General features: G+C 52.5%; 1 protein-coding gene across 1 annotated transcript in view; it reads left to right on the top strand.

Moving 5' to 3' along the window:
- PARP1 (poly(ADP-ribose) polymerase 1) overlaps positions 1–26141 on the top strand; it is a 40088-nt gene that overhangs the window by 1339 nt on the left and 12608 nt on the right. Inside the window, exons 2-13 of the mRNA XM_036453575.2 lie at positions 4201–4366; positions 10408–10523; positions 11864–12078; positions 12702–12801; positions 14765–14881; positions 15520–15696; positions 20084–20231; positions 21699–21839; positions 22474–22722; positions 22918–22986; positions 23190–23322; positions 25255–25450. Coding sequence (XP_036309468.1) covers positions 4201–4366; positions 10408–10523; positions 11864–12078; positions 12702–12801; positions 14765–14881; positions 15520–15696; positions 20084–20231; positions 21699–21839; positions 22474–22722; positions 22918–22986; positions 23190–23322; positions 25255–25450 — 1827 coding nt within the window. The remainder of the gene's footprint in view (positions 1–4200; positions 4367–10407; positions 10524–11863; positions 12079–12701; positions 12802–14764; positions 14882–15519; positions 15697–20083; positions 20232–21698; positions 21840–22473; positions 22723–22917; positions 22987–23189; positions 23323–25254; positions 25451–26141) is intronic.

Raw genomic sequence — 26141 nt, forward strand, 5'->3', positions numbered from 1 at the left:
GATAACACAGATTCCTTCATTATCATGTTAATTGTTTCAGTACCCACCTAAATACGCATCCATCATTTTACTTTTTATCCAATCCCAGGGGTTTCCTCGGTTTTGGTTTTGCGTTCTCCCACCTCCTTCCTTAACCCGCCACCAATGAATTTCATGTAACCCACCCATGTCCCTCCTTTGATTGCAATGTATACATACAGATGTAACCTGCCATTCTCCGGAGCATTATCTCAATCCGTTGAGGTTCTGCTTCCCCGCATTTGTCTGCCCGTATGGCTCAAATAAACTCACAAAATTCTTCACAGGTTTCGATGGGTTTTTCGTTAACGTCCTTCAGCATGGCCGAGCACCTGGGAGGTTCGAGCCCTTGGGTGCGGTTAAAGGGCAGGCGATGGGGCGGGGTCCGGGGCGGGCACCCTCGTCGGCTGTGCCTCGGGCGTGTGTGCCCAGTGGAGCGTGGTCAGGGTCCTGCTCCCCGAGGTGGGGGCAGCGGAGGGGGAGCCCCAGGCCTGCCATTGGGGAGCGCAGCCCCCTGCGCAGCTGAGCTGAATGCACGTGGCCGATCGCTTCCTGCTGGGGCTGCTGAGGGCAGAGGCTGTGAGTTCGGAGCAGTTTGCATCTCCTCCACCAGCCTCGATGGCCGGAGGCTTCATTCCTCCCGGCACCGATGGTCACCGCCGGTTAAGACGGGTGTTTCTGTTTCACTCCACGTCGGCTGGGCACGTCTCTGAGTGTTTTCGCCCATCACTGTCTCAAGATGAGAGGAGTCATTCCCGCGGGGCTGGTTCTTGTCACTTGAGGCCTTAGAGCCCAGGGTCACTGTAGTCTGTAAGCTTTTTCAGTGGCTTGGTAAGTGGGTTCCGGGTGGATCTGCCTTTTGTGCTGCGTTTGTAAGTGTTGTTCTGAGAAGGGACACGGGCTTCACCGGACAGGGAAAGGGGCAGACGGGAACCCAGTGCAGCCGTGTGCTGGGCCAGCCCAGTGAGGAGGGCGCTGCGGGAGGAGGGCTCCGCCGGGAACCTGATTGTGAAGGACGTTCTTTGTTATTAAAAGCAAGTGCGGTCATTCCTAATTGTACTGAGAGCAGAGTCTTCGTTCTGAATGAAAGTCTAGTTGGTCGTCTGGGCAGGCTGGGGAGGATGGGACAGGGAGAAAGAAGCCATTCTTCTGGCCCTGTTCTTAAAAGCCCTCTTTAGCATTTGTTTGGGAGGATGTGGGAGTATCACTTACCTGATTCTCAGCTGGTGCCAGAGGCCGCCTGGAGGGATGGGCGGGGAGGAGGCTGTGGAGGCATTGTTCTCTGGAGTGGGCGGGCCGCGGCCTGGCATGAGGACCCTGGTGTTGGGTAGGAGCTCAGTACACAGAGATCCCGCCTCTTGCGAGAGCGATGCAGCTGTCCAGTGATAGCCGCCGTCCGGTGTCCTTGGCTTAGCTCCCTTCCCCATGTCATTCTCCGTCCTGAGCTCTGAGATTCTTCCTCTGGAGGGAGATGGCGGCACTAGACCAAGGCCTCAGGGACCGGAGGTGGCCCTGGCCACGCCTGGAAGGTGGGGCGCAGTCACGTCCCAGCTGGGGGCAAAGCCACTGCCCCATGGCCCCCTGCATGGGCGTCGCAGAGGAGGGTAGGGGCCGGTGGAGGTCACTGTGGTGGGGGTCACTGTGGGTGGGTGCAGGGGGGGGAGGGGCACTGCAGCGTGGACGAGGTGCCCTGATGCCTGAGGACAGGTCTTTCTGGGTGAAAGTTGAGAGCCAATGAAGCATCCATCTTATATGAAAACTGCTGTTTGAAATTTTAATCCTCCTATTTGGCTTCTGTACATGCTTGCTTGCTAAAATTACTCCCACTTCAGCGAGGCCATTAACCCTTCCCCAGACAAGGTTATCAGTGCTGGCGCAAGGCCAGGCCTCTGGTTGAGGTCTCAAGGCCCAGCACATACGGGCTCTTTAAGAACTTACTATAAGGTCCCAGCTGAGAGGTTTGCGACTTAGAAGCAAGACACAATATCCAGGCCATTAAAAAGGGGCGAAGCTCGCTGGTCTGAGGGTGGGCCAGGGAAGTACCTCTTTTATACAGCTGTTTAGGGAGGGGGGGTGGCGGGTGTGAGAAGTGTGGAATTCCTGCCTATGGCTGGCTATCTTTGTCACCATCCACCTTGCAGATGCTTGTATGGCTCTGGGCTTCCCCCCTGCCCTGACCTAACATTTACCAAAGGGGCCGGAAACACTCCATATTTGGGAGACAAAGAAGATAAAAACATAAATAGGGAGAATTCCTGCAGGTTGGGACCCAGAATTTGAGAGACATTTTCCTCTGGACCCGCGCGTAATAAATGTATTACTTTGTTCTCTCTGGTATTGCTTTGTTCTCCAGAACGCACGTCTCCTCTGGGATGCCGGTTGGTGTCTGGTTTAGGGGAACTCTTCCACAGCAGGAACCTCCTCCTTCCTTCCTTCTTCCTTCCATGCTCCCGCGTTCCAGACACCGCGAGGGCCCGCCAGGAGCAGCCTTTGCCATTGGCCGGCTGGACGATGTGCCTCTCTAGGCGCCTCCAGCCCAGAGTGGGCCGCACAGGCGGCGATCAGTTGTCACCACGGGGTCACTATTAGTTCCTGTTGGTCCTCACCCGAGGATATCTTTCCCTTCGATTTTTTCAGAGAGAATGGAAGGGAGGAGGGAGAGAGAAACATCCATGTGAGAGACATCAATCCATTGCCTCCCTCACACACCAACTGGGGCTGGGGATCGAACCTGCAACCCTTCCGTGCACAGGCCGAAGCTCTTGACCGCAGAACGATGGCCAGAGCCAAACGGATCATCCTTAGCTGTGGGCACAGTCTTCTGGGAGCCCCAGAAAGTGCCGATCGCCCCGGGCGAGTTCTGGGCCGAGGAAACGCCACGTGCCAGCCTCGGCCTCCTTGTACTCCGTTAAACCCAGAAAGGCCAGCCGAAACCGGTTTGGCTCCGTGGACAGAGCGTCGGCTGGCTGAAGGGTCCCGGGTTCGATTCCGGTCAAGGGCATGTACCTTGGTTGTGGGCACATTCCCAGTGAGGGGTGTGCAGGAGCAGCTGATCGATGTTTCTAACTCTATCCCTCTCCCTTCCTCTCTATAAAAACAAAAACAAAAACAATAAAAATATATTTTTTTTTAAATCCAGAAAGGCCACGCCTTTTCCTCCATTAAATCCGGAAAGGCCACTCCGTAGTGGGCGGGGCTTGGTGGGAGGCCCTGCCACTGCTCTTCGCAGCATTTCCCCGTCCCCGCAGCTCCAGCCTAAAAGTTCTTCGTGGTGTTGACTTGTAAGGCTGCGTCTTCATTCCACCTGCCGGACGCCTGGCTTCATGTTGGTGTAACACAGGCGCTGAGGTCTCCTGGCTCAGTCACATCCGCTGTGTTTTTAAGTGGCTCTTCCTACCCAGCATCCTAATGGGAAGAACCTGGTGTCGGAGCTCCTTCCCTCTGGTCTCGGTGGGGCTGCTGGTTTCTACCCAGACGCAGTGAGTGTGCCAGGGCCACGTAAACGCCAGTGCTTGTCACTCTGGTCACTGTCGTCCTGCTGAGGCCGGGAGTTCTGTGTTCTGCCCTGGCTGGCCTCCGCTTACCTGATTTGATCCGTGTGTCCTCCGGCGTCCATGTCCTCCCCCACCTTCCCTCGTGCAAGTTAGTCCGTTCCACTCACGTCTCTGGCTGCACAAGCCTGCCCCTCGCTGGCACGCTCTCTGCCCTGCTCTTTGCGGGGACCGGCTCCTCGTCGTTCTAACTGCAGAGGCTCTTCCGGGCCCTTTGGGGCGCTCAGGCCCCGAGTCCGGCCTGACTCCTGGGCAGACCCTGCAGGGTCAGGACACGGGACAGGCGTCTTGTGTGCGTTTACGGTGCTCAGAGGTAAGCGTGTCCCTGGGACACAGTGGCATGTGATTACACATGTGATTACACAGGCACAGCCCTGTCCGAAAGCCGCTTTCCCACAGGGTCCCCTGTCCCGGGCGCGGGCCCAGCAGGCAGCTCTCTGCTGTGGGGGGAGAGCGTGGAGAGCCATGGAGAAGGTGCTGCTGCTGATTCTCATGGTTTGCCACCTCCCAGACCGAGCCTGTGGGGCCGGGCTGGGCTGCCGGGCTCCGGAGGAGAAAGCGGGCTGGGCTTGAGGCTGCTTTGGAGGTCACCTGACTGTCCCTTTACCTCCCCCTGTTCTCCTCTTTCCAGTCGCCCATGTTCGACGGCAAAGTGCCCCACTGGTACCACTTCTCCTGCTTCTGGAAGGTCGGCCACTCCATCTGGCAGCCCGACGTGGAGGTGGACGGGTTCTCGGAGCTCCGGTGGGACGACCAGCAGAAAGTGAAGAAGACGGCCGAGGCTGGCGGCGTGGCAGGTCCGAGCGCACCCACGCGTGGGGTGGGGGTGGCTCTCAGCCCCAGAGCTTCCAGGGACCTTTCCCAAGCACTGGGATGTTCTCAGGCTCCCGTGCAGGACATTCTCTTCTTCCCGACGCTTGAAATGTGGTCTTTAAAGTGGTTGTTTTAATAGACTTTGCTTTTTCGAGCAGTTTTGGTTCATACCGTGTTTCCCCGAAAATAAAACATCCTCCGAAAATAAGACCTACTTACAGGTTTCTTTCTGAGTGAAATATAAGGCATCCCCCGAAAATAAGGCCCCTCCTAGGCTCTGTCTCAGAATGAAAATTAATTTACCGTAAACTGGCCGCTAAGGCCGCCCCGACCGGCGTCTAGCAACAAGTGAAGTTACGTGGAGTCCTGACGTCACTGCTATGTGGAGGTCGGAGTGAGCGGTGAGCGCGGGGCGGGAGAGAGGAGGAGACTTTCGCAGATGCGTGTAGAAGATCAGGAGGATTAGACCGGACAGGACGCGGCGATGGTGGTGAGTGCTGGTCTGTCTCTGGTGACACTACCTGATGCTCACGGCCGCCCTCATGATGACTGAAGGTTCTCAGTGGCAGACCCTGCTCCAGCCCAGATCCAGGCCCCAGGAAGCCCAGTGACAGTCACCAGGCAGGCCCCAGGGGGTAAATGTCTGATAAAGGGGTAGGGGGGATGTCTGGTGAAGGTGTTCAGTGGCATAGGGATGTGAGAGGGGGATCACTTAAAATGACACAGGAGGATCAGAGGGGGCAATCAAAATGACACAGGAGGATCAAAAGGGGTTACTAAAATGGTAATCCCCCCTCTGATTCTCCTGTGCCATTTTGATTGCCCCCTCTAATCCCCCTTGTGTCATTTTAAGTGATCCCCCTCTCCCCACCTTGATACCCCAATTCATTCTCTTTACCCCTAGAAATGAGCGCAAAAAGGAAAAGCTACTCCATGGAGTATAAGAAAGGAATCGTGGAAGACTCTTGGGGCCAAAATCTTACTGCTTTCTGCAGAGAAGATGTTGAGTATCTGATTGGTCTGAAAATGGTGAGCAGAGTATAGTAACCTCATTGAACCAGTGGACAAGGGAAATGCTAAAAAGCACAAGTGTGGATCAGGTCGGCAACCATTATTTTCCGAGCTGGAAGACCTGATCTGTGAATGGGTTGTTGACAGGAGAGCAGAGGCTTTGGTTGTGAATAGGGCTCAGGTTCAAGAATTTGCCCTTGCAATGGCACCACAGTTTGACATAGCCCCCGAAGACTTCAAAGCATCACAACGCTGGCTAGATAATTTCCTTCAGCAAAGTGAACTGTCTTTAAGAAGATCTACAACATTGTTTAGGTTGGAAGATACTCAAGTTATTAAGCGAGCACTTGCATTCAAGTCCTTTATTGATGATGCTGACTTCTCTAAATACAGTCTTTTCAACATGATTGCTATGGATGAAACTGCAGTGTTTATGGGCCAGTCATCTCAAACAACAATTGAACAGCAGGGTGCCTTTTTAGTGTACATTCCCTCCACTGCTTACGAAAGTGCACGTTTCCTGTATTTTGGCAATTCGTCTGGATGGCACTAAAATCCCACCTTTAATCATTTCTAAGGGCAAGAAGAAAAAGATTGAACGTGTTTTGGGCATTTTTATTCTTGAAACTGAAAGAGCCTGGGCCACACAAGCAGTTATAAGGAAGTGGGTCGGTTTAATACTGCTGCTTGTTATGCGAGGGAGCCAAAGAGTCTGGGATGCAGCCAGCACTCACCGTGCTAAAGACATGAAGACATGAAGACATTTCTTCACAAAAGAAAAATAGATCGGATAATGATTCAGCAGGAATGACGGCCTATCTCCAGACTCTTGATATTGCAATAAAGAAGCCATTCAAAGACAATTTGCGCATGGAAATTAATGACTACATTGAAAATAGAATGGAGAGAAATCAGCGTGGAAACTTTGTGAAACCTAAACTGCAAGAAGTTGTGACTTGGGTGAAGAATTCATGGGAGAAAATCACTGACAGTTGCATTGCAAATGCACTGCGAGCAGGCTACCTTGACAAGAAGTACTCATTTAAAGACAGTGCTATTGCTAAACATGAGAGATTTGGTCCACTGATTCTGAAAGAAATGGAGTCACAAGAAATTCACCAGGAAATTCAGGAATTGGATTGTTATGATGATGTTCCAGAAGATGATGACATGATTGTCTTTGAAAAAATGAGTAAGTTGATACTGTAGGCTTCACAGTTTGTCTGGTTTGTGTTGACAACTACCGTACTACCGTACCGTATACAGGTAATAAATTTCCTTTATTTCATTTAACAATAAATGTGTGCCGTATTCTTCATGGAAAAATAAGACATCCCCTGAAAATAAGACCTAGCGCATCTTTGGGAGCAAAAATTAATATAAGACACTGTCTTTTTTTCGTAGCAAAATTAAACAGGATATTAGAGAGTTCCCCTTATCCTCCCGACCCACAGAAGCCTGGCCTCCCTGTCTAGCGCCCCCTGCTGGAAGAGCCCTCAGCTCCAGCCATGAACCCGTCGGCATGTCTTCACCCAAGTCCGCAGTGTTCAGTCGTGTTCTCTCTGGTGTACGGTCTGTAGAGCAGTGGGCAAGGCATGTATTTGATGGCAGCCAAGTATTTCTCACTGCCTGAAACCGTCTGCGCCTGTCTGTCCATCGTTCCTTCTCCCTGCCTCTGGCCAACACTGACCTTACACTGTCACCTGGTTCTGCCTCGTTCCCGAGGCCACACATTGGACTCACACAGGAGCCTTTCCAGATCGGCTCACTCCACATCCATATGCGGTTAAGGTTCCTGCATGTCCTTCTGGGTTGTTCTTAATCCTCACCTGAGTGTGTGCTGAGAGAGACATCAGTGTGAGAGAGAAACACACAAGTCCACATAAAAACCTACATATGAGCCGAACTGGACTGGGGCCACAGCCCGGGTGTGAAACCGGCAGCCTTTCGGTGTGCAGAACAACGCGCACCTAACTCTTCGTAGTTTCTCTTTTTTCTTAGCTCATTTTTTTTCTTTTTAATATATTTTATTGATTTTTTACAGCGAGGAAGAGAGAGAGATAGAGAGTTAGAAACATCGGTGAGAGAGAAACATCGACCAGCTGCCTCTTGCACACCCCCTACCGTGGATGTGCCCACAACCACTGTTCATGCCCTTGACCAGAATCGAATCTGGGACCTTTCAGTCCACAGACCGACGCTGTACCACTGAGCCAAACCGGTTTTGGCTTAGCTCATTTCTTTTTAATGCTGAATAATATTCTATTGTCTAGATGTAATAATTTATTCGTACTGGTAACTAGTTTATACTGAAGGACATCTTTGTTGCTTTCAAGTTTGGGCAGTTGTTAATAAGTATAAACATAAAGGTTTTTTTATTGTTGGTTTCTGAATTTCATGAGTTTGCACCCTCATATGTAGGTATTTTTGTTTTGTTTTGTAATATATTTTATTGATTTTTTACAGAGAGGAAGGGAGAGGGATAGAGAGTTAAAAACATCGATGGGAGAGAAACATCCCCAGCTGCCTCCTGCATACCTCCTACTGGGAATGTGCCCGCAACCAATGTACATGCCCTTCATCGGAATCGAACCTGGAACCTTTCAGTCCGCGCAGACCAATGCTCTATCCACTGAGCCAAACTGGTTTCGGCTCATATGTAGGTTTTTATGTGGACTTAGTTTTTCAACTCATTTGGGTAAATACCAAGTAACATGATGGCTAGGTTGTATGCTTAGTTTTGTATGAAGCTGCCAGTCTCTTTCAGATGGCCGTAGTTTTTTGAATTTCCATCAGCAGTGAATGAGTATTTCTGTTGCTCCACATCTCTGCCAGCATTTGGTGTTGTCGGTATTTTGACCGTTCTAATAGGTGTGTAGTGGTGTCTTGTTTTAATTTGTAGTAAGGTGTTCAGATATTTCCCTGTTTTTTAATGTTTGTTTTGAGTTTTAAGAGCTCTTTGTATATTTTATTTTATTTTTTTTAATTTTTAAAATATATTTTTATTGATTTTTTTATAGAGGAAGGGGGAGGGATAGAGAATTAGAAACATCGATGAGAGAGAAACATCTATCAGCTGCTTCCTGCATACCCCTCACTGGGGATGTGCCCACAACCAAGGTACATGCCCGTGACCAGAATCAAATCTGTGACCCTTCAGTCCGCAGGTCGACGCTCTATCCACTGAGCCAAACCAGTTAGGGTGCTCTTTGTATATTTTACATAACTCTGCTTGAAAATACCTTTTCCCAGTCTATAGTTTGTCTTTCTCAGTCTCTTGGCAATGTCTTTCACAGAGCAGACATTTTCAGTGTTAGTGAAATTTATCTCATCAATTATTCTTTCACGGATCATGTCTGTTAATGTAGCTAAAAAGCCATCATCATACCCAAGCTGACACCAAGGAGGAGCTCAGGGGGAGTTCCATGGTTTTGGGTTACACGTGACATCTGAGTCTGGTCCATTGTGAGCTCGTTCTGCAGCAGGGACGCAGTCCGTCTCCTGGTTCTGCGTGTAGATGTCCCGCCTCCCGCACCGCTGTTTTTCATTGTGTGGCCCTTTGCTCCTTTGGAACGTCAATTTGACCATATTTGTGCGGATGCATTTCTGGGCTCTTTTAGTCTATATATCGATTTGTGTATTTTGCCAATACCACACTGTCTTGATGACTGTCGCCACAGTAAATCTTAAAGTCATTCCTCTGTTCTTGAGTATTGTCTGGGCTATTCTGGATCTTCTCACTGTCGATATCTACAAACTTAACGTGCTAGGATGCCTTTACGTTTTGAATGGGCAATTTTATTTATTTGTTTATTTATTTATTTATTTATTTTTAGCAGTTTCTGAAGGAGATCCTCTGAGACCACATTCTCCTTTATCTGTCTTCCCAAACTGAGCCAGTTTAACCTGTTCTATGACTACTCTGTGCCTGTGCTAAACTATTTTCTCTATCTTCCTGTCCTTTTTACGACTGTCGGTGTATTTGTCTCCAGCTGCTTCCGGTGTGCTGGGAACTGGTCAGAAACACAGCTCAGAATTGTGAATAAAATTAACAGTAAACTTGTCAACCGAGGGCCTGGGAGCGAGTATCAGTTGTAGCAGAAGGAGAGGGAGACTTCCATCGACCAGGTGCCTCTCGCAGCTGCTGCGGCCGGGGAGCCCCCTTCTGGGGTTCGGATGACGCTCCTGCCGGCGGTGCCAAGGCCGGGCTTAATGAGTGTGTTCACATAGCAGCACGCTTCCCTTCCCTTTTTTGCATGTGTGTTCTGCTGTGTAGAAATGTCTTTCTGTTGACCTTGTGTTCTGCAAATCTGTAAATTCACTTAATCGTGCTGGTAGCTTTTTTGTAGATTCCTAAGGTATCTCAGGTCTACCGCCATGTCACCTATAAATAGAGGTGCCTTTCCTTGTTCTTTTCTAAAGTGCACCTTTCTTTCTGTTTCTTGCCCTAAGGCACTTACTAGAATCTCACATACAATGTCAAATAAGTGGTGAGAGGAGACGGCTGTCTCATTCCTGATCGGCTGTCTCATTCCTGATCGTAGGAAAAACACTCTGCCTTGGAGCTTTTATATCAGAAAGAACCTGGCTTTTGTCCCAAGTGCTTGGCTGTTTATCCCAAGACTCTTCTGAGTGATTCAGCCTTTTCCCACTAATAAGAAATGCCCCCCTACCATATGCTACCTTACATTGGCTTGTGTCTGTACCAAGATACTCCCTTTAGTTAGTATCTAACTTTCATCAGTATAAGTACTGTCCACAATGAGGTGGGGGCAGAGGAAATGGAGACAGGTGGAGGTGAGGCAGCCACCAGCTGACAGCTGTTTCCAGCAGCCGTCTGGGAAAGGTTTGGTTTTGCTGCCAGAGAGAAGCTGGTTCAGCACCCACAGCGGTTAGAAATGGCACAGAGGAAACGGACCAACCGCGGTCACAGAACACGTGTCCGAGGAGAGCCCAGGGACGTTCGGCGGCCCGGACACGCTGTGAGTTACACATTGCTGTGTTTGATTCTCAGGCAAAGGCCCGGGCGGAGCCGGCAGCAGGACGGAGAAGACACTGGGTGACTTCGCAGCCGAGTACGCCAAGTCCAACAGGAGCACCTGCAAGGGCTGCCTGGAGAAGATAGACAAGGTGGGCGAGGCTCAGACCCGGACTTGGCTTTCTGCCACTGGGCGTCACTAACTCCATTAACCACCCTTTCCTGCCAGCTGTCCCTGGAGAAGGGCGGCCGACAGGGAGCGCTGCCTGGATGGCTGTGGAAGCACAGGGTGCCGGGACAGGCTGCCTTTGCCTCGTCACCCTTCTTATGGGAACGTTCTGTTTGATTGGTCTGAGGCTTTGCCTCCTGGAGGCTGTGCTGGAGATCTGGAGATGGGCAGTGGGATTTAGAAAGGAAAATCGTAGCATTGAAAGATCTCCAGCTACCTTTAATCCTACAAAATGGGGCAGAAGTTTAGGTTCTGCGGGGACTGGCTGTCAGAAGTTGTGTGTGTTGAGTGACGCTTGGCCCTGAAATCGAGTTCTGTGCGGTGTCAGCACCCTCATGCCGCGTTGCCCGCTCACAGTCCTGGAATTCTCCTGGGAAGGTCAGGCCTGGAGTTGTGAGGCTGGGCAGGATGGAAGGACTGGGTTCAACAGATGGAAGAAAGGGGGGCGGGAGGCCTGGCTCAGGCTCGGGGCCTGGAGTGTGGCTCCCAGGTGCAGTGCAGGTCCTCTGCTCCGCTCAGTCTGCTGACCAGGAACCTCCAGTTTGGAGTGCGGTGGAGAAGGAAGCTCCATTCAGTGTGGATAGCTTCAGGGTGATGATAGGGCACAGCTGTGAGACACACTGGAGAAATCAGTCCCATCTGCGGGGTCTCCTAGACAGAGGGGAGCTGGCTTCTGTGGACACAAATCCTCGCCCTGGTCCCTGATGTTCCTATCCGTCCTCATGCAAATAAGGCCTCCAGGTTCTCTGATTGATCCAGAAGGCACTGTCCTGGTGGGTTAAAATGGAGCCGCTCTGATTGGTCAGAGCTATGCAGCTCGGGATGGGGAAAGCCTCAGTCCTGTGGTTGAAATGAGACTCCAGGACCTCGGTTATCAGGGCGGACTAGGGTGGCAGAGACGCAGTGCAGGCCTCTTGAAGGGCAGTTGGCGCAAGAGGCCTGTAGAAACCCCGCTGGGGTCTGCTTTGTTTAATTTGAACCTCGTTAGCCACCAGGAGCCCTTCTCAGCAGGTGTCTTTCTCAAGGTTCAGTTACCACTTTCTCGACTTGGCCGGCAAATACATAACTAGTGGAAGTTGAGTCCATTGAAAACGGGGTGCAGGGGCTTGAGGGTAACACCCCCACTGGTGATATAAAAGTGCCAAAACCTCCCGCAGTCCTCACATCGCCCTGAGGTGGGCCTGAGGCCCTCGCTGGCTTGGTCACCCCGGCCCTGATGTCTCCACCTTCCTTGTCTCTCAGACCACGTGTGTTTTCCTGTAGGGCCAGGTGCGCCTGTCCAAGAAGATGCTGGACCCGGAGAAGCCCCAGCTGGGCATGATTGACCGCTGGTACCACCCAGAATGCTTTGTTGAGAACAGGGAGGAGCTGGGCTTCCGGCCCGAATACAGTGCGAGCCAACTCAAGGGCTTCAGCCTGCTTGCTCCGGAGGATAAGGAAGCCCTGGAGAAGCAGCTCCCGGGAGTCAAGAGCGAAGTGTGGGTGGAGGGCCAACGGGAGGTTCAGGGGGGTTCAGAGAGGGGCTTGGTGGAGGCCCAGCGATCCCACAGATTCCATGTCAGTCCTGTGGCCCCTTGCTAACTGAGAAAGCCAGGGTGCAGGCTGAGGGATGGCACAGCTCAGCTGCCTCTTCTCCACCGTGGTGGTGGAGGGCGGCAGAGAAGGGCGATAGGGCGCTCCTGTGTCTGACCCAGTGGGCCCTGCTGACCCTCTCCCGGCCCCGTGCCGCCCCCTGTGGACGTTCCTTTGTGTCTGGGTGTCTGAGAAACAGTGCTGGGAGGATCATCACGGGTGTTTCGTGAGTTGGGAGGGAGCAGTTCCCTGGATGAAGACTCAAAAGAGCATGGGCTTCATACGGCGCTGCCATTGCGATGGGAGGGCCCACCAGTGACTTCTGTTCTGGGTTGTCCCAAGGCTCTGGAGCAACCCCTTATCGCTCCTTGGCAGCAGAGTATGTTCTGAAGGGGTGGCGTCGGCTCAAACTCCCCAAGAGACGGCCACGGGGCCTGCAGAGTTGAAATAAGGAGAGACGTGGTGACCACGTGGTTGGATGTTTGAGTCTTTGTGGCTCTGGTTCTCTTATATTTTGTGTCTCTTTCAGTAAGAGGAAAGGCGACGAGGTGGATGGACAAGACCAAGTGCCCAAGAAGAAGCCGAAGAAAGAGAAAGACAAGGACACCAAGCTTGAAAAGGCTCTCAAGGTGAGTGCTGAGCTGGCCACTCTGCCTCAGTCCTTCCCTCGCTCTGGGGAGCAGGCTCAAGGAGGTGTGTGTCCCACTTACCGAGACCCGTAGGGATTCCTGGTTGATGGCTGCTGTTAAAAAGCATGGTTTCCCCCCAAGAAGCAGTTCTTATTTGAAGGAGAACGCCCTCTGGGCTCCAGCTGCCAGGCCAGCACCCAGGCTCGGGCCAGAGCTGAGAGGCAGGCCCCCGCAGCAGCCTCACCGAGCTGGTAGATCCTGCTTCAGCCACACAGTACATCACTGCATCTGGACCTGTAGGGTCGCTGGTGAGCATGCAAACTGAGGAGTAATTTTAAAAATACCAAATGTACTTACCTTAGTCCAGGGGTGGGGAACCTTGGGCCGAATAAAGCCCATGAAATCATGGTCTGGCCCTACCTAGATGTCAGGGGCGAATTAATGCAATATTTGACCAAATATAGAAGGCTAATCGACAATTTTAATGGCCCATAAATTATGTTATAAATGGCCAAATGGCCCTGGGCCGAAAGAAGGTTCCGCACCCCTGCCATAGCCCTACACAACCGAGGCCCTGAACCTAACTGTCCCCTATACCTGGGCTCCTGAGCATTAAAGAGAAAAAAATCAACGTGATATAGAAAAAGGTTAGTTACGTGAAAACAAGTGGTTAGAATAAGATGGAACTTGGAGACATTGTAGAAAATAGGTCCAGGCCAGGGGTCTGCAACCTTTAAGACATAAAGAGCCACTTGGACCCGTTTCCGAAGGAAAAAAAAACCTGGGAGCCGCAAAACCATTGCGACATTTAAAACAAATATAACACTGCATGTATTGTTTCTTACCTTAATGCTATATACCGGATCGTGCAGTTAGCTGTCAATCTGAAGAAAAAAAGGACTTTTCCACTTAACAATGTAAAATATGTTTTTGCAAATTAATAGCTAATTAAAATATTTAATTTACCTGGTTAATGGGATTTTTGCTCCTGAACCTCAGTGCACAGTGTCGGCACATCAGGGCTGTAAGACGTTACCTTCATTTTCACACAGTTGTCGGAGCCGCGGTAAAGCTTCAAAGAGCCGCAGGTTGCCGACACCTGGTCTAGGCAAAGTACCGAAAATTAGGTAGAGCGGCGATTCAGAAATTACTGAGAAATCGGTACAGTGGTCTGGTAGGGTTAGACTAGTGCCTTGAAGAGATAGTTGTTACTGCTGTTAGTTGGTTTTTGTTTTTAATGAAGGTCCTGTTTAAAAGGAAAAGGAATAGAAGTCACATAGTGAAAAGAAGACTCCCATTAGATCAGTAGTCATTGGCCAGAGATTCATCACTGGATTGCACATGCACTGACACAAAGCACAAATTGTTCACCAGAAAACGCTAGCTGTTTGGGGATCTGGGGAGAACACGCCGTCTCTCTTAGGAACTTGATTTCCATGAGGCATCTGCTTGGCTGTCTTACATAAGAATCCAGTTTTTACTGGTGGTGTGAAAATTAGAAGCAATTTCTTACCTTGTTCCAGTTGTCGATAAGAAGGACAGTTGGGTGTGGTTGCCCTTTGTAAAAATCGTTCGTGGTGGTCCACATCTGGCTGCTTTTTGCACCCAGGAAATGGGTGTGTTTGGACACACACACACACACACACACACACCCCCCATGAACTCTCAGATTGGGAGAGTAGCCACGCCCACCTCCCTGGTACCTGACCCGGGAGCTTCCTGGTTCCTGGGCAGCAGCCTTCCCCACGTCCCGCTGTGGTCTGCCCTCCTCCCACCATGTGTTGAGGCTGCGCTCTGGGCTTACCTTGGCACCCACAAGCGGGGCTGGGCGCACACTTCCCTGGTGACGAGGCTGACGCTGGCGAGCAGCTCATTAGGAGACGAGCCAGGCCAGTAGGATCTCCCTGGTGGTGGGTTTCTCTCAGCAAAGAGCGGGTCGCTCAGCGGCGGGCCTTGTCCACAGGCCCAGAACGACCTGATCTGGAACACCAAGGATGAGCTCAAGAAAGCGTGCTCCACGAATGACCTGAAAGAGCTGCTCATCTTCAACAAGCAGCAAGTGCCGTCCGGGGAGTCGGCGGTGAGCTGCCTTCGTTACGGGGGCCGAGGGCGAGGCCAGGCCGCTGTGGAGGGACTGTCCTCCCGGATGTGGGATGTGGGAGGCCCTCGCTGAACACCTGCCTGTTTTCATTGGGAGGAGTGACCGTCCCGTGGTCGTCGTCATCGTGGCCCCATTCCCCAGGGGCAGGCTCTCCCAGGCCCCTCCGGCACCTTCCCCAGGTAGCCCTTGGTGGAGGATTTTGCTGAGGACTGAAGGGGCTTCTGCTGTACTTGTGTAATCACGCCACACGGCCTGAGGTGCTCTCTGCTGCCTCTGCCCACACTGCCCCGGGTGTGAGGTCTGGAGGGCGTGGGACCAGCTCCTGAGACCAGCCCCCCCACAGGCCTGTCCTGCGGGCTCTGGGGAGGGGGTGGCACTCTCCTTGTGCAGAAGCAGGGGGTGCTCTGGCTCTCCCTTTACTTCTAAACCCCGAGGGCGGTGGGAACTGCATTAACATGCGTGGACTTAGAAGTACGAAAGTCTAGGTTCCCCGGGCAGTTAGCAAGCTGGGCGAGCCCTCTCTTCTGTGTTGGTGTGTGCAGTGTGCGCATTCTTCATCCCACGCGGGTAACGTCACTGCAGCCCTCCTTGTCTCTGACACGCTTCTCCACGGGCAGATCTTGGACCGCGTGGCTGACGGCATCGTGTTCGGTGCCCTCCTTCCCTGTGAGGAGTGCTCAGGCCAGCTGGTCTTCAGGAGTGACGCCTACTACTGCACGGGGGACATCACCGCCTGGACCAAGTGTATGGTGAAGACGCAGACGCCCAGCCGGAAGGAGTGGGTGACTCCAAAGGTCAGTGGGAGCTCCTGGGGTCTGAAGACAGAAAATATGATCCCCTCCCTCCCAGCAGCCACGACGGCAGGCAGCGTTCTTCAGGCTTCATCCTCACAGTTAGAACGTAAAATCACATCGCTGGCTCCATGGTTTAAACAACACACAGATGCAGAACCACAGCGCTTGGTACAGGAGTACAGGCTCGTCAGTGGAGTAAAGTCCTCCTGGCCAAGTGGGTCGTTTCTGTTCCTGCTCAGCAAGTGCTTGCTCTGTGCCAGGCCCTGTTCTAAGCACAGGGGACTGGTGGTGAGGAGCGGATCATTCCTGCCTTGTGTTAGGAGAGCTTTTCTTAAGAGTATTTGCTTTTATGCTAAAGGGGGAGCAGGTTCCAGAGTTCAGTTACCTTCTCTTTTGATCTCTTTATAATGGAGCTACATGTTGAGTTCTCAGGTGCAAAAGCTCATCTGAGAAACCTCATTTGGAATGGGGGGGGGGGGGGGCCTGGGGGTGATAGTGTCTTTGGGGACTTGACTGCTGGAAGGACTCCACCTATGTCCTCAGACTCAGCTTGAGCTGGCACCCAGCTGCCTGAGCAGAGTTGGGACTGCCACTAACTAGGATTCGGGATTTGATCCAGTTGTCTCTCCCTGTGCATTCTCCTGAGGGGCGAGCGTGTGGGAGGGTGCCATGTAGTAAGCACTTGGTCATAGGTATTTGATTGTCGCATTGGCACTGCCTACCCAGCATCTGGAACAGAACTCATGGTTCCACCAGCCCTCTGCCCAGCCTCATTCGTTTCCTGCCTCCTCTGTCCACTACATAATTCACTCCTCCCTCTCGGTCCTTTTTCTTGAGTGGTCATTCAGCAAATTTGGCCTTGTATTTTCAGTTTTTCTGAATATATAGATGTAACAGGCCCTTTTATGGTGTTTATGTTCCTTCTATCTTTGAGAAAATAACAAGAAAGTAAATAATGTGAACTACATTGTGCTCTATATATCAACGAGAGGCCTGGTGCATGGATTTGTGCACATTGAAAGTAAATTAGAAGGTGGCCAGCAGGGCAGGACTCGGTAAGATTGGTTGGACATGCCCTATAGCCAGTCTCCCATGGTCCCTTGGGCAGGTGAGGTCCCTTAGACTGGCCTGTGGGGATCCGCCAAAACGGGCAGTCCGACATCCCCACATCCCCCAAGGTGCCCCAGAGTGCAAGAGGGCACTCTGCAAAGCTGCTGTCGCCCCGCAGCTCCTGCGTTGAGCATCTGCCCCCTGGTGGTCGTTGAGTGTCAGCTACCAGTCGAGTGGTTGCTTAGATTGCACAGTATCTACACTAATCAAAGAGAAATGTGGAAATTAACCATCACTCCTCTACACCCACCAGCCAATCAGGAGTGAGTATGCAAATTAACCCAACAAAGATGTTGGCTGCCGTGGAGCTGGAGTGAACAGGAGGCTTGGGTTTCCTTCAGTGATGGAGGAAGCTATGCTTTCCGCCCACCCTGGCTGGCCCTGGCCTCCACTCAAGGCTACAAAGTTTCATCTAGAGAAGATAAATAACTCCAGATACCTACTTCCAGCTAGCCCTGGCCTCTCCTTAAGGAGGCACTGAAGGAAAAAAGGAGGGGCTGGGAGTCATCAGCCCCGCACCCAGGCTGGCCAGGCACCCCAGCGGGCACCCCCACCCCATGGGGGTGTGGCTAGCCTGCAAACCACCACACACCCCTCACCTAGGCCGCCCCTTGCCCCAAGGGAACCCCCATCCTGATCCAGGACATCCTTCAAGGCAAACCAGCTGGCCCCCACCTGTGCACCAGGCCTCTATACTAATAAAAGGGCGATATGCTAATTAGACGGGGAGACCTTCCGGACGTTCTTCTGGACAGAGCCATGGTGGCGGCCGAGGGAGAGGCCGTTAGAGGCCACGAGGGGAGGGCAGCTGTGGGTGATCAGGCCAGGATGAGACTGCAGCTGGGGGTGATCAGACTGGTGGGGGGTGGGGCTGGTGGGGGTAAGCAGACCAGCAGGGGGGCCAGTTGGGGGTGAGCAGGCCGACAGGTAGAGTGGTTAGGCGCAGGCAGGCAGGCAGGCAGGTGAGCGATTAGGAGCCATCAGTCCCAGATTGCGAGAGGATGTCTGACTGCCAATTTAGGTCTGATCCCTGTAAACCGGCAGTAGGACATCCTTCGAGCTGTCCCAGATTGGAGAGGGTGCAGGCCGGGCTGAGGGACACGGACACACACATCTGTGCACCAATTTCATGCACCGGGCCTCTAGTATATACATAAACATGTGAATACATACTTTTTCACAATATGTTTTTAATATTTTTTTGGTGGGGGGGGAGGGGGGACATCAATCAGTTGCCTCCTATTTATGCCCTGGCTGGGAATCAAGCCCACAACCTTTTAATGTACTTGGCAGCACTCCATCCAAGCCACCAGCCAGGACTAGCATCTACCTATGTTTTTGAAGGAGTATTTTAAAAGGGTGCCTGCAGCCCTGGCCAGTGTGGCTCAATTGGTTGAGCGTCGCCCCATGCACTAAGAGGTCCCAGTTTGATTCCCAGTCAGGGCGCATGCCCGGGTTGCGGGCTCCATCCCTGTGGGAGGCATGGGGGGGGTAGTCAGTCGATGTTTCTTTCTCCTTTCCTCTCTCTAAAATCAAAGGTGTCTGCACACGTGAGGCACTTTTCTCAGGTCACAGTTGCTTGTTGCCCGTGCGAGTTCCTGGGTTTGTAGACTCCATGCAATTCCTCTGCTGTCCCCGGGGTGTTGGCCCTCAGGCTCAAGGTCAGCTCCTTAGCTTGGAACCCGAGCCCTAACCGGAGCCCTTCACGACTGGTTGTTGGCCTTCTGTGGCACTTCCCTGCCATCTTCTCCTCCTCACATACCACTCTCGCCAGCCTGTGTGTGCACAAACCCGAGCCTTTGTTCTTCCAGCAACAGGGAGCGGACTGCTGGCGGTTCCCAGCAAACCGCTGGGTCCGTCACATGCCTCTGCTTAGCCCTTGTTAGAGGCCGCGAAGCTGTCACCGCCTGAGGAGCCCTTCCAGCCTTCCCTGTCTTCCAGCCCGGAGCACGCTCTGGCTTAGAACTTGGTCCCCAGGTGAAAGCTTGCCTGTGGGACCTCCTCACGTATGGGCGAGCCGGAGGCAGCCAGTCGATGATCCGCTGTCGTCATTGATGTTTCTATCTCTCCCTCCATTTCTCTCTGAAATCAATAAAAATACTTATTTTTTTTTAAAAGCGGCCAAGTGGGGACCCACTGTATTTGATGTTAACAAGTGACCCCTTAGCACAGCCCGTTGTAGATCACACGGAGGAAGAGAGCTGTGCTGAGCCGGGGATTTGCACGGAACATGGACCACACTGGGCTCTGCTGTGTCCTTCCTAAGAAGTGTAGGGAGGTGCCCTGACTTCCCTCTGCGGACTCTCCCAGTGTGTGCAGGCGGTGGCCTTGGGCATGGGAGCCCAGAGAGGCTGACCGGAGGGGAACAGCTTGAGAATGAGCCTGGAGGTGGCAGTCGGGTCAGCAATGGTTCACAGATGGCAGACTCGCTCTGTAAAGCTTTTTTACCACATCCACAGCACATGCTCTAAAATAATGTAGGAGTGCTAGAATTAAACTCCATATCTGTAATAATTCATACTAGGAGCCTCACGTTTTCTTAATGTTATTTTTTTTTAATATATTTTATTGATTTCAGAGAGGAAGGGGTAGGGAGAGAGATAGAAACATCCATGATGAGAGAGAATCATTGATCAGTTGCTTCCCACACACTCCTATTGGGGATCACGCCTGCAACCCAAGAATGTGCCCTTGAGCGGAATAGAACCTGGGACCCTTCAGTCCGCAGGCCGATGCTCTATCCACTGAGCCAAACCAGCCAGGGCCTTAATGTTATTCTTATCATAAAAAGAAGAAAGTGTGTGTGGTGCCAGCACAGCCAAGTGAACCTGAGGGAGGGCGGTGAAGGATGTAGAAAAGACAAACAAAAGAGAATAAGCTGGGGCTCGGTGGCTCGGTGGATCCCTTGTGTCTGGCTGAGACCACAGAACAGATCCAGACGGCTAGCTGAGCCTTTATTTTAGAGCCAGAGGTAAACAAGGTAGTGGTCACCATGGTTAAATGTTCTTGTGAGTTTCACTTGTTTTGGCAACACTTGCTGCACCTCCCACAGCCCATTAGCTACCCAGGAAGGATCTAGGGAGCTCACAAGATCAAGCCTAATATGCTAAGAGGGCTGTGCCTCTTAAGCTGGGACTTGTTTTTGGCTTTGCTAACAGGTCATCCGAGGCTTAACCCTATAGCCACTCCCTACAAAAGAGCTTTTTAATTTGGACAACAGAAATTATCATTATTTCAAGGGAGAACTGGTTTCTTAACTGAAACTTAAATTCCTCAGGAATTCCGAGAAATCCCTTACCTCAAGAAGCTGAAGGTCAAGAAGCAGGACCGGTTATTCCCTCCCGAGACCAGCGCCCCCGTGGCAGCAGCCCCACCGCCTCCCACAGCCTCGGCGCCCGCACCCACCAACTCTTCTGCCCCACCAGGTAGAGCTCCGGGGCCGGGGAGGGGGGTGGGGGTGGGGGTTTTGAGGTCCTGTGCTTTGGGGGAACCGGCTGTCTTTCTCTGGTCATTGTTGCTGATCCTGTGAGGACTCCCTGTCTCGGTCGGAACCCTCCCTCACCCCCCCAAGCAGGAGCAGGGCGGCCAAGTAGATGGCCTTACCTGGAGGGGCCTGCAGGGTGACCTGCCCAGCTACTGCAGAACCTCCTGCGTCTCGCCGTCCGGGAGCCCGGTCCCGCGAGGCGTCCAGAGCCTGCGGGCGCCGGCTCCTCTGCATGCAGAGGCCTGTGTGCTGTCAGCATTAGCGAGATGCTCCACTAATGCCACGAGCAGGGAGCTCCGTCTGTTTCTCTCGGGAGAAAGCCCCACTGCCTTTGTGTCCTCGGTGCGGGGGGGTGTGGGGGGGCTGGCAGGACTTCTCCCTCCGGCACCTCCTGTCCTAGGATGCTGCCAGCACTGCGTTCCCACCAGCCGCAAACATGGCGCCTGCCCCGTCCAGGCCGGCCAGCCGAGTTGTGTGCAGCCTCTTCTTTCTCCCTGGAATCGGTTGTCCCCCGCCATTGTGGTGGAAGGACGGTTGTGTCTGATTTTTTTTTTTTTTTTTTAACAGAGCTAACGTTTTGTTTTGTTTTTTAATATATTTTATTAGTTTTTTACAGAGAGGAAGGAGAGAGACAGAGAGCTAGATACGTCGATGAGAGAGTAACATCGACCAGCTGCCTCCTGCACACCCCCCACAGGGGATGTGCCCCAACCAAGGCACATGCCCCTGACCGGAATCGAACCGGGACCTTTCAGTCCGCAGACCGATGCTCTACCACTGAGCCAAACCGGCTTCGGCTGTATCTGATTTTTTAACGGGGTTGATCACTAAGTACTGCGTGAGAAGTTGCAGTTTGCTTTTAAATGGGAGGAGGACAAGAAAAGTGATTGATATTCACGTGACCTGCCTCTGCTTCCTTCCCATCCTCTGCCGGCCTCCTGTCCCTGGGACCTGCCTCTGCTTCCTTCCCATCCTTTGCCGGCCTCCTGTCCCTGGGACCTGCCTCTGCTTTCTTCCCATCCTCTGCCGGCCTCCTGTCCCTGGGACCTGCCTCTGCTTTCTTCCCATCCTCTGCCGGCCTCCTGTCCCTGGGACCTGCCTCTGCTTCCTTCCCATCCTCTACCGGCTTCCTGTCCCTGGTCCCAGCTCCAACGCAGCCTTTCCGTGCCCGGGGATGAGGCAGTTCTGCGGTGGCACTGGCGGGCTGGCCTCTGCTTTCCTAATGGCCTTTACTTCTATTTTCATGTTCTTCCCTCGGGAGAAGCTGACGAAAGGGGTGCTGAGGCTGTCCAGGGGGCCTGCAGCCTGTTCCGGCTTTTCCCTGAGAGCTTGCTGCCTGGTTTTCTAGCCCCCCCTGCACCCCCACCCCCCACCCCTGCTTCAGGGTTCTCTCCTCTCCTCCCACCAGAGAAGCCGCTGTCCAACATGAAGATCCTGACTCTTGGGAAGCTCGCCAGGAGCAAGGATGACGTGAAGGCCACCGTGGAGAAACTCGGGGGGAAGCTGACTGGGACGGCCAACAAGGCGACGCTGTGCATCAGCACGAAAAGTGAGTGGCCTCCCGGCCCTGAGGCCGTGCTCAGATGGAGGAGGTGAGGCTGAGGTCACACAGCCTGTCACGTGGGCAGCATGGCTGCTCTGCTTCAGAGGAAGGACGGCAGCTGGTGTGCCGGGTGCGCTGCTCTGTGCTCTGGACGGGCGTGTGGTCCTTCTACACCCACCAAAGACTGAGGCTGCTGTTCCTCCTCACCACCTGGCTCTGCCACAGGGCGTCGCAGGTTTGCTGCCAAGGCAAACGTTTGCAGCTTAAGTACCTTTGGGAAATGCAGCTAGACAGCGGTAAATGGCTTTCCTTGCAGCATTATTATACCGACGACCATTGTCATATCTCTGAGACCGGAGAAGCAGCGTGCAGCGTTTTCCAAACACACTGGCTCCCAGCCTCGTTCTGTGGGCATCGGTTAACTTCTCATCCTGGGGAATAGCGGAGAGAAGGCGGCTGGCTCGGGGTGCCGGAGAGAGGGGATGGCGCTGGCATAGGCCGCTGGGAAATAGCCCAGGAGCACGAGGCTGGATGGAAGGGAAGCTGTGGGTGATGGCGCTTGGAAGTGTGACCAGTAGCCTGAGACTTGACGTTTGTTTTAAAGTTGTTTTTCCTTCTCTTTCCTGCCTGGTTTGGACAGAGGAGGTGGAGAAAATGAGTAAGAAGATGGAGGAAGTAAAAGAGGGCAACATTCGAGTGGTGTCCGAGGATTTCCTCCAGGACGTTGCTGCCTCGGCCAAGAGCTTCCAGGAGCTGGTCTCCGCCCACCTCCTGTCGCCCTGGGGGGCCGCGGTGAAGGAGGAGCCCGAGCCGGTCCAAGTCGCAGCCCCAAAAGGGAAGTCAGTGGCTGCCGGCTCCAAAAAGAGCAAGGCCCCCGTCAGAGAGGAAGGTGAGGCCTGCCTGCCATCGGGGGCAGAACCGTGATGCCGGCGGCTCAGGGGTTCTGGGCACTGTCCGTCCCCTGCCTGCTGTGCCCCTGAAACGGGTCTCTGGGCATCGGATATACGTGGAAATGGCCCACTTGTCTCGCTTCCCCTTTAATTTAGTTTTCACTTAATGTTCACATTCCTCTCTCCCTTCCCAGGAAACAACAAATCTGAAAAGACAGTGAAATTAACTCTTAAAGGAGGAGCTGCTGTTGATCCTGATTCTGGTGAGCAGGCAGGGATGATGGGAGCAGAACGGGTGCCTTCGTCCTCGGGGCTCCCACCACGTCTGTCCTGAGAGCACACAGTGGGGAAGCCCCAGAGGTGGGGTGAGGGTGTCCAGCAGGTGTGGACTCTGCCCACAGACCCCTCCCCCTGGGCACCTGGCCCCTCCCGGAGGAGGAGCCATGGAGCCCTGCCTCCGTGACAGGCCTGGAGCGCTCCGCGCACGTCCTGGAGAAAGGCGGGAAGGTCTTCAGCGCCACGCTGGGCCTGGTGGACATCGTTAAAGGAACCAACTCCTACTACAAGCTGCAGCTCCTGGAAGATGACAAAGGAAGCAGGTGTGCTGGGGGCGGGGCGTGCGGGAGCTGTGCTCCTGGAGGGGGGCCGCCCGGCTGTGCCGTCCGCCCCTCACAGGGAGCCCGGGCGGAATGAGGCTTCGGGGGGAGGAAGGATGCCACCTCCCAACAGCCGGCTCTCCTGGGTCCAGCGGGCCGTCTCCTTAGGGCGTCATGTAACCCCCAGCTCTCCTTACATTCCCGTGGAGATTCTAGAGTTTCTCACACCCTCAATCACGTTTCTCCACTTCTGGAGCAAGTCATGTTCGGCAAGTACTGAACTTTCAAATATTCTTCAGACTCTAGTTACTGAAGAGGCTTGGGTTTGCCTTTTTTTGTTGTTATTTTTTAAACCTGATGGAACGAGGTGAGGGCCAGTGCTGGGCGCTGAGGGGCTGCGCTGCTTTCTCCGTCCAAACACTAGCTAGTGTCCCTGTTACAGCGACGTGGAGGAACTCGTTCTTATGGTGAAAATACTTTTACAAACTGCTTTCACGTGTTAAACTCAGCACATGGAAACCACTTACCATGTGACTCCAGGAGGTCCAGAGGTTTCCTCGTGGACAGGCAGACCCCATGGTGGGCAGCCCCGGCACTGGTGAACCTGCGGCCTCCGTCTGCGGGACACGTCTTCCTGCCTCTTCGTCCTCCACAAATGTTTCATTTAAAAAGGGGCGTCAGAGGTGACCATAAAGAGTACAGAGTATTTGGTTGGCTACTAAACATGTCTAAAGAAATATACCGCAACGGTCATTTAGTTCATTGCCTACTGTGGTCAGAGATTTGGAACTCAAAAACGGTTTCTTGGAAAATTACAGCTTCGGAAAGCTAGATGTATAGTGTACTGCAGGAGAAGGATTGGGTTTTTGTGGAAACACAGACACGGTCTGTTAAGTGACAGGCAATGAGAATAACGTTCCCCACCGCCAGCGAGAAGTCCTGATGGTGGCTGGGATGTGTGCGTTTTCCGGGGCCTGGGTTTGTTGGGTTTTCGAGTGAAAGGGTTGTGTGGGTTATTAGGGTCAAAAAATGTTTCAGGATAGGTCAGCGTGGCATCTTCCAAACATTTCCAGGCCAAAGAACTTAATAGAATAGATTTATATGCTTTGGGGCAACAGTCCAGGAAAACAGCAGGAAGCTCCAAATTTTTTCTTTAAAAAAATGTATTTTTATTGATTTCAGAGACGAAGGGAGAGGGAGAGAGAAACATCAATGATGAGAGAGAATCATTAATCAGCTGCCTCCTGCATGACCCACACTGGGGATGGAGCCTGCAATCCAGGCATGTGCCCTAACCAGGAATCGAACCGTGACCTCCTGGTTCAACCACTGAGCCACACTGCCCAAGCATTTGAACTCTGGCTTTACCTTAAAATAGAAGTTTTATATTTATACCTACACTGATGTAAGATTTAACTTATCCACTTCTTCCACTAAGAAAAATTAACTTAGCCAAAGCTAGGCAGCTTAGAAGCTAGAGAGTACTGAGGATGTGAGCCCTGAATTTAGATGGAAATGATGGTAGCCTGTGTCTGAAGGTGCCAACCTGTGTGCCACTGCCCCACACCTGCCATTTCATCGCACCTCAGCTTCTGAGCGGAACCAACAGTCCGGGCTGTCTTGAGGGTTTGTTGTTAATGGCTCATCTCTTGAAACACATGACTTCTAAAAGGTACTTCCTGTGTTTCTTTGGGCACTTTTTATAGGCACTTTGAAAGGCCATTGTATAATTACTTTACAGTTTCTATAAAAGTAAAATAAATGTTCTTCATTGTAATGTCTGTTCCCTTCGTTCCGCGGTCCCTCGTCATTTAGGCCTGTGCAGTGCTTTCTCACCCAGTGGCCTGTCCGGGAGGGACCCTCCCCTCCTCCGGAAATGGGACCGCGGACCCACAGATGGGTAACTGCTCCTCCTCCCTCCCTGCCGCCTCACAGGTATTGGATCTTCCGGTCCTGGGGCCGCGTGGGCACGGTCATTGGCAGTAACAAACTGGAGAAGATGCCATCCAAGGAGGACGCCGTGGAGCACTTCATGAAGTTGTACGAAGAGAAAACGGGGAATGCCTGGCACTCGGAGAACTTCACAAAGTACCCCAAGAAGTTCTACCCCCTGGAGATCGACTACGGCCAGGTAACACCACCCAGTGTCGTAAAGGGAGGGTTACCCACGCTTTTAGCGACATTCCAGGATCAGATGGCATCACTGGTGAGGCTAACTCATGTTTAAAGAATTAGCACAAGTCCTTCCAAACTCTTCCAAAAACCAGAATGGGAGGGAACACTCCCAGCTCATTACAGGAGCCAGTGTAGCCGAGACCAAAGCCAGATAAGACATCATAGGAAAACTGAGACCAGTTCACTGAGTTTAGATGCAAAACCCTCCACAAAACACTAGCATCTAGCAGCACAGGAGGCATTTGTTCGAGGTTGGTTCACCATACGAAAATCAGTGTAATATAACATGAATGGAATAAAGGTTAAAAGCCACATGATCGTCATAACAGACCAGGAAAACGCATTCAGTAAAATCCAGTGCCCTCATGAATGTGGTCCGCACTGTGAGTGTGAGGTGGAGAGGTTTTCACTTCTTTTCTTTGAAATCTGGTGTATTTTTAATGCTTACTGTACATCTCAGTTTAGACTGGCCGAATTTTGAAACCAGTGGCTACTATATTGAACTAATCTAGAGAGTCAATTCTTAAGGCTCTAGAAAAGTCCATCCTGTGGGCGGCCATAATTCACAATTTACCAAACAATATAATGTGCCTCCCCCGATAGGGGTTTAGATTAGTCGCAGGTGTTTGTTATAACTGCTGATAAAC

The sequence above is a fragment of the Pipistrellus kuhlii genome, unplaced genomic scaffold (assembly GCF_014108245.1).
Source record: "Pipistrellus kuhlii isolate mPipKuh1 unplaced genomic scaffold, mPipKuh1.p scaffold_m20_p_25, whole genome shotgun sequence".
Lineage (NCBI taxonomy): Eukaryota > Metazoa > Chordata > Mammalia > Chiroptera > Vespertilionidae > Pipistrellus > Pipistrellus kuhlii.